Source organism: Halyomorpha halys, unplaced genomic scaffold, assembly GCF_000696795.3.
Source record: "Halyomorpha halys isolate HHAL.00 unplaced genomic scaffold, Hhal_1.1 Scaffold468.1, whole genome shotgun sequence".
Classification (NCBI taxonomy): Eukaryota; Metazoa; Arthropoda; class Insecta; order Hemiptera; family Pentatomidae; genus Halyomorpha; species Halyomorpha halys.
This window is the reverse complement of record NW_027114236.1, coordinates 504,885-516,471: the sequence shown is the minus strand read 5'-3', so window position 1 is coordinate 516,471 and position 11,587 is coordinate 504,885. Positions and strand designations below refer to the sequence as shown.

The window sequence follows — 11,587 nt, the reverse complement described above, 5'->3', positions numbered from 1 at the left end:
GCAAGCTGATCACCTTATTCATTACCTGTGATTCCGTTGTGTCCTGGGACCCACACTAGCTGAAGTTTCTTTAAGCACGCTAATGATTCTAAGGCTTGTTTACACTCTCTTACCAAATTAGAGGTGACTCCAAGGCTTGAATGAAGGCAGACTATCTGAAAAGATGGTGATGCCAGCTAGTGACTTCAGGGCATAAAGCCGCTGACAAGATGGCAAACACTTCTGCCTGAAAGACAGTCGAGTGCTTGCCTAGTGGGAAGCTTAGTTCTTTTTTTTTTTTTAATCATTTATTTATTGTTGTTTACAACTGTATAACATATATACAACAAGTAAATTTGCTGTAGGTGACATAGTGACATGATACAAACATGTGGAGAATCTACCCATTGATTGAACTCCAATGCTTAGTTCTATGCCTAATTCTGCTGTGTTAATTCTCGATCCATCAGTGAAACAAGGCAGATACTCTCCTGGGGTTTCCACTAAACCCTGTACCCAATCCTCCAACTTTGGGTGTAGGTAACTAATCTTAGTGTCTAGAGCGGGTGTTTTATCTAGAAATGGTGAGTGGTATTGTAGTATTGGTAACTCGCTTTCCACCACTTTAGCTATTGTCGCGTGACCAGTAACTTCTCCTGTCCACTGTTTATTTTCTTTCATTCTTAGATAAGCTAATACCGCTTCCCCTTTAATCAATAGGTGGAGTGGTATCAGGGAAAGCAGGATTTCCAATGCCTTAGTAGGTGTTATGCGAAATGTCCCAGTTATGCCAATACAGGCCATCCTTTGATCTTACTGGCCATTCGCACATGGAAAGCCCTTTGCAGGGCTGTACACCACACAATACTTCCATAGTAAATTCTCGGTCTTATTATCGCGGTATAAATCCAATGCATAACCTTTGGGTCGAAACCTCAGGTAGTGCCAACTAGCGCGTCTTACTTGCCAAAAGACAACACTTTTTTTTCTTTTAATTTCTGCCAAATGAGATCCCCAGTTCAGTTTTGCGTCAAAACTAATTCCGAGGTATTTGACCTTTTGGCTTAATTGGAGTTAATTGCCAAAGAAAATCGGGGTTTTTGTAATGTACCCAATTTCCGCTTCCTGGTAAATATAATCAACTCTGTCTTTGACGGGTTTACTGAAAGCTTCATTTCAGTGCACCATGTTTCGGGTTTCTCTTCATTGTGAGTAGAGTTCTCAGCTATACTCTTAAATGAGATCAACCTATAGTGAGACATTGTTATGTCTGAGGTGACCCTCCAGTCTTTACAAAGGCGTTTAATCCAGCTTGAGGTCAGCATAATATCTAAAATATCTACGACGTTTATAGGCCTGGAGTGCGTCATCAACATGCCGATGATCTCAGTATAGGAGTCACTGAAGCAGATTGGAAGTTTCTCGATGAAATATCTTTCTTAATGGGATAAGAAGAGGATGCTTGGTGTATCGATATTATAAGAAAATATCTGGGAAAAGTATGGAGAAGCATCCGAGATTTATGATGTTGGTCAGTCGATACATCTAATTCGCAGATATTGAAGATAATGGTCCCAGTATCTTCAAGGTCTTTTTTGCGGCTCTTGCCGTTGACAGTCATACATCAGGTCTACGTCGTCGTTGTATCTGAGAGGGTTTTTTATTTGTCAGATTGGACTGAAACTTGGCATTAGTGAAAATTAAGAGGCGAGGATGTGATGTGTCAAGTTTTGTGGAAATCAGCCCAGGATTTTAAACAATAATTAGAAGGAAAAAAGTGTCACAGAACGAGGCCCTGGCTCCGCTATCAGTAGGAGAGTACGGACCTGCAGCTCCCCACCACTGAAGTCCAAGCTAATTGGCGGTCAAGGTCACCTTATCTTCCAGGTTCACGCTGTTTGTCATCGGAGGAGTCCAACATCATGTATTTGGAATATTTATTGCTATTTTTATCCTTCTTTCTTTCTTTTTTTCGTAGCCTGAGAAATTTTTCAAATTCTCATTAACTTGTTATTTTCTTTTATTTCGTAATAGGGGAATTTCTGTAACTTTTTAAAATTATTATTTACTCACTCTTATCTTTTCTGTTTTATGGGGATCAGAAAAAACAAATCAAAAAGTACCATCTTGGGACATTAAATAAGACATTCAGTATATTCTTCCACCTTATTTTTTTAAATGGAGAGTTTTATTTCAGGCTATTTCCCTGTTGGTCATCTCCTCCTTCCTGTACCTTTTATCCTCTCATAGGATCCATGGGGCCTATATACCTCCTTTGTATCTACAGGAATAGGACCCTGTGGGAGGTTACCTTCCAGCAGGATGGTGGCTAGCTATGCTCCAGGCTTGCATTCCTCCTTCCTACCTACAGGAATAGTACTCCTTAGGCCGAGGTTACCATCCTAAGAGGAATTAGGACTGTCACTCCATAAGTCTCATCCTGTCTATGCATCTCCTAATCAACTACTATACCTGTTTTGAAAAGGCATTTTCGAGGCCTTCTAGTCAAGCATACCTGAAATTATCTAATGGAGTCAGATATAATGCAACCACCTCCATAATTGTAAAAGGAAAAGGTAGGGGGAAAAAATTGTTGTGATGTCATGTGAATATATGTATTGTATAAATGTCCGATCATGGATTGATTAGTATGCTGGGTATTGTAGAAACCCAATGTATTTGGGCAGCATGGTTAAATAAAGCATTTTTCTCGAGGGATAATCATGATTCCTTGTGGGCAAGTCACCCAGGGCAGCACGAATTCAGGAGAGATTCTACTGGTCCGGCTTACAAAATGATGTAGCAACATATGTACGAAATTGCCAATCTTGTAACAGGAGATAAAGCCCAAAGGTTTACTTGTTCCACTGGGTCCACTGTTAGAAGAGACCTGGTCCATTTGATCCAAGCACAAAAGGAAGCCAGTATCTCTTAACATTTACAGACAACTTTGCGAGGTATGTAGAGATGACGTCCTTAAAACAACAAAAGACAAAACGAAGTAGCAGAAGCTTTAGTGAGGCATATTGTTTTGAGGCATGGAGTCCCGAAGAAAGTTCTAACTGACAGGGGTAGGAATTTCATATCTGAATCGTTCATGGAGACATGTAGATTATTAGATATTATGTTAATCACGGACTTATTGCAAAGAAGGGGAGAAAGGGGTGAAAATAATGTACTGACACATCAGCTGAAACTGATGCCAAGCAGATCAGGAAGATAGGTAAGATTTACATGAAACATCTTGTTGTCTAGTCGAGTAGGAGAGAGGGAGTTGCAGGCTTGAGAAGAAATAAAGAGAATAAAATGAAGTTTTATGTAACTCCACTTTTCAAAAAAGGGGGGTATATGTAATGGATGAGAGAGAAGAAATTATTGAAAGTAGTCATGTTTTAATAAATTAATTAATGTATGTACGAGACATGAACATTTATCCTGAGTTTGAAGGAAGGAGATATAAAACCTATTGAAGTTGGAAGAGCTTCCTCTCACTCTCTCTCTACCTCACAGCCAACGGAGTCAAGGTAGGTACTCGCCATTGCTATTTGTGTTGCATATAAATTTTTTTGCTTCTTTTAAATTTAATTTTAGGTTAGTATATAAGTTAGAGCCAAACATTTATTAGAATAACTTGTATTTAATAAATTAGGAATGTATACAGTGAAAGTTGTGGTATTCTTGGCGTGTTCATTTAGTAATTAGGTATTAAGAGAATAAGTTAATGTTATATTTAAATAAACATACCTATGTTTGTGGATATAGGAGTGATGAGGTATGTTGTCTAAGTTAGATTTTAGTAATCTATGCAATCCTTCCCTATATACTAATTCATTTTATAGAGAATATTACATTATGAATAAGATCAACCCCAAAGAACGATTTCTGAACAGAGTGCCTTTCCATAAACACTGCAAGAAACAATCTTACAAGATAGGATTGAACATGATGATTAACATGGACCAAAAAGGTGCAAGAAATGTAAAAAAAAAAAATTAAATAAAACCTGTTTAAAAAAAAATAAAATTTTCCTAATTTATTCTAAATTAAAAAAAGCAAAATGTAAAAATAAATTTCATTTAAATAATTAATATAATTAAAGGAAAACTAAGTTTTATTTTATTGTATTTTAAATAGTTCACTTCATTCGCAAATATTATATACAGTAATGAATTAAAACAAATAGATATAACTATGGGGAAGGGGTGTAACAAACAATATTATTTCAGTATATATATAAAAAAAAAAATATAATACATTGTATTTTTCTCCTTTAAATATTGAACAATGAACCAATATAATACATATGAAATAAAAAAAAAACAAAAACAATGAAACAAGGTACTAAAAAGAACAATTATCCTTACAGCTTAAACATTTATTTAGATGCTGATATCTGTCAGCTTCGTGGAGGAATTAAAGACTGAAGAAGAGAAAGTAAATACAATTTTTAAAAAATAAATTATCACATTGTAAAAATTAAAATAAGAAATGCATAATTTATGATTATGATATAATTGAAAAATAAGTCAAATAAAAAAGAACCAATCATAGGCTCTTAAAACACTATCAACAAACATTTCATATACCATAAGCACAATAAGTATGCACAGGAAAACGTTTAAAAGAAAATATTCATACAAAATACAAATATGATACGATGTTGAGTCTTACAAAGACTTCCACAGGCTTTGTTAATGATAAAAAGTGCAGTAATGTCCTGCCATAAGACAGAAAACTGGCGATTGTGCAGGTGCTTGTTCTATCAATTAATCAGACCATTACATTATTTTAACAGTGATAAAACTAATTCGTTCACTTTTAAATTTACTGAAGTTAAACTTCATTACATTAACAACAGAGATCCATAACATTGCATATAATGAAGTTAAATTATATTAACAAACACCAGTTATAACCTTTCAATGCGTTTTTTTTTTTTTTTTTTTTTATCTACAGCTTCCTTTCCCAACAAAGTAAAATTCACAATATTTAAGTGGAAAATAAAAATAAGCTATACATATCAGGGCTTTCAGTTATAGTTACTATCTACCAATTTAGATGTCAATAATTAATAAACATTTCAATATCTACAGTTTTCAGTATTAATTAAAACTATTTTATAATTATGAAATTCAAGACTTTCCTCATCTTACAGAAGAAGAAGCTAAAAGATTTCTTCAAAACTAACTTCCTTCCTGTGTTTAATCAGTCATATAATTACTTATAATGGTATAGGTGTAACAATATTAAATATAACTGATAAAATATTTCATGATCTTACACTTTTATGCTCAGACATATTATAAAGAAAATTGGAACAGAAATAGATAAATTACAAAAATTTATTTTCATTTCAAAGATAGCAGCATTTAAATAACATTGTTTGAAACAATATTCATTTGAAACAATAGTCAAATCCTGGCAGACACCATGACCTCAAACAACTAAATGCATTACAAACCTAAACATAGTTTATAAATATTTGTAAAAATAAAGGAAAAATTATGCAGACTTGTAAGTTTATATATTAACGCATAGGAAACGGTTGTAACAACGATGTACAACCTATCTCAACAAACTCCTTTTACAAAAATATACAATGTCTAAACAGCGCGAATGGAATCGATTTTGGTTATTGAGAAACTATATACAAAATTAAGATTCTTCTTTATATCGTAACTTCTTTACATCGGGCTCTGAACTTTCTCCATCAGACTACAACAAAAAATATATATATTATTAAATTATCTAAAGTATTCATAAATTTAAAAATAATAATAATTTCAATAAGCAGCTCCACCTCCTCCCTCTAAGGGTGGATTCACACCAAACAACCAAGTTACAACTCAATATCAGACTTGTATCTCATGTAAGTTTATAAATCTTAGCTACTTTATTGGGCAAATTTGAACATAAACTTGGATTGTACAAAAAAAAAAAAAACTTGATTATTCAGTTCCAACAGTATTGGTCTACAGCAACCTTTTTTTTCCGTGAGCCAAAATTAATCCAAATATGCCTTTTGAGAAGACATTTTAGGTAGCTAGGCTGAGACCTGTGATTCAAGTTTTAAGAGCAAAAAATTACCGGAATACCTATAGAAAAAATAAAACTTTAAAGTATGGCATGTCTAAAATATTTTCTTCTACTTTATCTGGTTTTGTTATAAATTCAAACATTTTACTGTTATATTTAAAACCTTCAAATCTACTTTAAAATTCACTGTTTAAGTTCGATAGGAAATTTTCAAACATATTTACATTATTAGTTTCATCAATAAAATCTGTGTCACACTTAATATTATCCAGAGAAAAAAATGAGTTTTTTTTTTTTTTAAATTCCATCTTCAAATAATAAGTTTTTTTTTTTTTTTTTGTATTAATGTATTAATTAATTTTTATATCCATTTTTTTTTTTTTAAAACCTCTTTCATTTCTCAAAAAATTTCTAATTTCTAATTCTAATGTTTGTTTCCTTGGAGTGGTAGGATGGAATCATAATGATGGTTAATAATATCTGTCAAAAACAACAGTCTTAAATGACATTGTTTATAATTCAGCTGAAGATTATTTGGACCACTTTCATTTTGAAATATCTGTATATCATCAAAACACTCTAAAGTTCTGTTAAGAAGTTTGCCTTGACCTATCCTTAGGTTATATCAGAATGTAACATCAAATCTCAGTGTTTTGATTATATTTTTCCCAAAACCACTTTGAAAGACGTGTGTTAATGCGATTGTGCTACTCTTTTTTTTTTCACAGTCTGTACAAACTTTTCCATTACATTCTTAAGTTGTGTAAATGACTTTGCAAATGTATACATTTAATATATTAAACAATAAAAGAGGACATTTGAGTTCCTCTCATAACTGAAACACCATCAGTGGTATTGGAAAATGATATAGTTTTTAAATTCAATATTTTTCCGATTTTTAAATTTGTAAACTCTAGTACTTATTGGAAAATATCAATACCTTTCATTGAAGTAAGAATGCATAGTTATCACTGATCATCAAACTACTTATTGATGCAAATATAATAATTGTCAGCCTTGTGTTTATATCCACACTTTTATCAACTGAAATGATAATTACATCATTCAAGAAAGAATCTATTTTACCTGTCCATAATATAATCAGCTAAAACATGTGACACTAAACAGGAATTTCTTTAATTAATTCAATAATTTGTCTTTTATTTGGAAAGTAATTAAATGAGAGGTCAAAACAATTTATAAATCTGTTTTTCAAAACTTGCTTATTTGTAAACAGTTTTCCTTAAGTACCTATACTAAGAGCTGCAACAAAGTTGACATACATGGCATGAATTTGACTGATGACAAAATTCTTCAACACTGTAAATTCAAATTTATTTTTCAAAACTTAAAACACATTTAGTAATATATTGAAATTTTTCATTATTTTACATTTCAATATCACCTCTGTTTTCAAGAGAAGCGTTGTTCAATATTGTAAGTACTGATGGTAACTAATTTCACATATTACTTAGGCACAATTATTGATACATATATACTTTTGTGTCAAGGAAAATAGACTTATTTTTAATTATTAGTTGCAAAGAACACAATGATAAACAATTTCACAGGTGCACAGTGAGGGGGTATGGCCTAAAAGCTTAGAGTGTTTTATTTAAAAACCTGGGAAATAATATAGTCTACAGGAGTTTTGCAAGATTTTAATGGTGTGGTAAGGGATAAACTATTTTTAAAGATAAGAAGAGAGAAATTGGTGAAGTAATTAATGTCTACTGTATGAAAATAAAAAACAATATTTGATTCTAAGCAGTACCCATAGTTTTAACAGTAGATTTTTCCTATCTCTCTGATGGTTTGAGGGTGCCATGCCAAAAAAAAAAAAATGTTATCTCTTTTGAGCAAAACCTGTCATTGAGCAGTATTTGTACATTTTCGTAAAATGAGGGCTGCTCAGAAATTATACGTCTCATCAAAACAAATAAGTAATAATTGGATGTAGCCAAGTCTGGTGAGTAAGCTGCATGTGAAGCATTTCCTAACAAATCACCCCAATAGTTTTCTTGACCAGTTTTGTTATGTGTAATGGTGCATTATCATAAAGCAAAATCACTTCAAGTTGCCTTTTTGATATTTTGGAAGTTTTTAATACAGCTCGACTCAAATCTCTTCAATCTCTCTTAAATTTGATGTCAGTAGCAATTTTTATAAAGGGTTTCCTTCCCAAGGTTTAGTAGCTTATAATAGATTGTACCCTTCTGATCCCACTAAACATTAAGCATTGTCTTCAGTCCATAGTAATTTGGCCTTGCAATTGATAATGATGGTAAAATTACCCATGATCTTTAATATACTTCGAATTCACAAAATAAATGAAATTTTTATCAAAAAATCGAATTTGATGGATAAATGACTTTCTTTTGTAATGGTTTCTTGTGTCACATTTAATTCATCCTCGAGTTGTTAAGTTAGAGCATCAACCTCAGCCAACACTACTTATTGTGTTCTTCACTGACCACACCCCCAAATACCTTCTCATTTATACATATCCACAGTCAACTTTCAACTCATCAACTTTGCTTTCGTGGTCTTCCACCTTTTTAATTTCTCATACCAAAATTGACATTTTTGAATTTTTCAGACTCCTCAAAGCAATTAACCAAGAATTTACTAATAGCATAAGCTTAAAAAAAAAACATTAGAAGTGATTTTGCAGTAGTTTTCTTCAATGATAACAAAAAATCAATGCTGTCTGCAAATCATAGTCTCTAAACACAAAATTAGACGTGTTCTATGTTATTAAATTCTTTGCCATTGAACGAAACCTGAATTGTTATAAGTTGAATTTTTTTTTTATCAGAAGTCCAAAATAGATTGGTGCCAATGAGACAGATAGTAAATATGTTAAAATCTAGTGCCATCTTAGAGCTGATTTAATATCAGTAGTTAGTTGGTTAATATTAGTAGTTGTAAATGGAGAGTAGAGTAGCTACTCAGTAAGATACTGTGGGGAATAACTTGGTAGTTGAGCATGATCCAATACACAAAAAGATGTTTTAGATTATAAATAGTTTACACATAATTCAATAAAAAACAAAAAATATACATCCACATATTTGTTTGTACGGTAAATTACAATTATATACCTAAATAATAATATTGTGTAATTAAATAAGTAAAAATTGTACATACATATACTTTATAAATAATTATATTTTCAAATAAATCATTAAATATTTCTAAAATGTTGAAATATAGTAATAAATCACGCAAAAATAACGTTTATTTTTGTTGAGTTTCTACTCTTAACACCTCAAAAATTAAAAATAAATGTTGAGGTATAGATAGTTGACCGTAGATTAATGATTGGAGAAGTTTGTCGGGGGGTGCGGTCAGCAAAGAACAACATTTGCAATACCATCTCTAATTGACTTCAACACCCTCCATCCTTTTCTTCCAAATTTTCTCCCCTTTTCTTTAAAGACCTTTCTTTCACCCGATCCTTCCTTAGTTCACATGATGACATTATTATCACCAAAGCCGACAAAGGTAACAAGACTGTCATTATGAACCGCTCTGACTATAATGAAAAAATGACACAACTCCTATCCGATCATTCCACATACACCACTACGTCCCGTGATCCTACACCTTCTTTAAAAACTATTTTTAATAAACATCTTAAAAATCTCTTAGATTCTAAATTTATTAATTATCCCACATACAGAAACCTCATCTCTTATAATTCAGTTGCCTCCCGTTTTTATGGCCTTCCCAAAATCCACAAACCGAATACCCCCCTCCGTCCGATCACTTCTAATATCTATTCCCCCGCCGTTAAACTTAGTAAATAGCTACTGCCGTCTTTACAAACTCTTAGCCATGACAATACATATGACATTCAAAACTCTTTTCACCTCCGTGATCAATTATTAGACCTCACCATTCCAAACCACTACATTCTCACTTCCTTTGACGTTGAAAGTTTATTTACCAATATCCCCATAGATAAAGTCCTAATTTTAGTAGAATCCAACTGGTCCACCATTGAACCACATACTTCCCTAGACCTTCCTTGTTACCTCAAGTCTCTCCAACTTTGTTGCGAATCCGGCTACCTCACATTCCAGGGTAAATTTTTTAAACAAATTTCAGGCCTAGCTATGGGTAATCCTTTAGCCCCGCCCCCGATCTTTCCAATATCGTACTTAATGATTTACTAAACTCCGTTACCCCACAGTTCACTAATGACATCATTTTTATTAAAAAATATGTTGACGACCTTCTCTTAATATTGAATCCCAATAAAATCACCGATATCTTATTTGCCTTCAATTCCTACCATCCTCGCTTACGTTTTACAGTTGAATCAGAAACAAACAATTTGCTACCATTTCTTGATCTCCTCATCATAAAAAATGCCAATAATACTATATCCACCGATTGGCACAGAAAACCGACTTACTCAGGAAGACTTTTAAATTATCACTCCCAACATCCTTACCATCAAAAACTTAACACAGCCAAAAATCTTATTCATCGTGGTTTTTCTCTCTCGGATTCCCAATTTCATGACAATAACTATCTCCGCATTAAACAAATTCTCTTAAACAACAACTTACCTCCAAACATCATCGACAAACTCTTTTACAATTATAAAAACCGTACCCCATCTACACAAAATTCTCTGCAATCTTTTTCCATCCCCCTATACAGATCATTACCTTATATCCCCTTTCTTACAGACAACATTCAAAAACAATTATGTTCCTCCATCCCTAACCTCCGTCTAGCCCTCAAAGCCCATAACAAACTGTCTTTTATTTACACCAATTTTAAAGATTCAATTCCTTCTCAATACCGTTCCCAGGTTGTGTACCGTATCCCTTGTTCCACTTCTAATTGCAATGCATTCTACATTGGCGAAACGAAAAATTTACTTAAAGACCGCATAACCCAGCACAAATATTCCGTCTCCTCTCGTAACTTCATGGCTTCTAAATTATCTGAACATAGCTTAATACTGAAACACACTTTTGATTTTGACAATACCACCATACTAGCTTCTGTCCCTAACCACGACAAACGATTAATATCCGAAAGCATTTTTATACAATTAGAAGCTTCCCCAGTCAATCACAAAACAGATAAACAAAACCTATCCCTAGCCTATTCCCAAATAGTTAACTTATTAAAGCACCCATAATTTATTTTCTTGTATCAATCATTATCTATTTTCAATTTTATTGTTTGTATAAAAATATATTTTATTCTTATTAATTTGTATTCACAATTTTTTGACCTTTGGGCTCCGTATTTTTACATATCACTGGTTTTATGTTTTTTCTTTTAAACTATAACTTGACCTTTTTATCATTGGTATTTCATATCAACTTTCGTGTCATAATGGTCTTTTCAAAAAACTCATACATCAATCAGTTGCAGGCCTACCTTCTACACCATAACGTAAGTCTCCTTTCTCGTTCTCATATTTGTTACATTATTCTCTTCTCATTCTCCATATTCTACCTTTTCCTATTGTATATGTATATGTATATATATTGTAATATGCTCTTTTTTAGTAAATAGTATATTTTGATGTATAAAGGGTTTT

At 32.5% G+C, this 11,587-nt stretch overlaps 1 protein-coding gene across 2 annotated transcripts in view; it reads right to left on the bottom strand.

The window, feature by feature from the left end:
- Positions 1–5,232: 5,232 nt before the first annotated feature.
- Positions 5,233–11,587, bottom strand: part of pds5 (cohesin associated factor B pds5) — an 86,652-nt gene continuing 80,297 nt past the window's right edge. The window contains exon 26 of one of the 2 annotated variants that reach the window (XM_014424380.3): positions 5,233–5,694. In XM_014424380.3, the coding sequence (XP_014279866.1) occupies positions 5,635–5,694 (60 nt within the window). In that variant the 3' untranslated portion in view covers positions 5,233–5,634. The remainder of the gene's footprint in view (positions 5,695–11,587) is intronic. The other variant, XM_014424379.3, reaches the window with a different exon arrangement.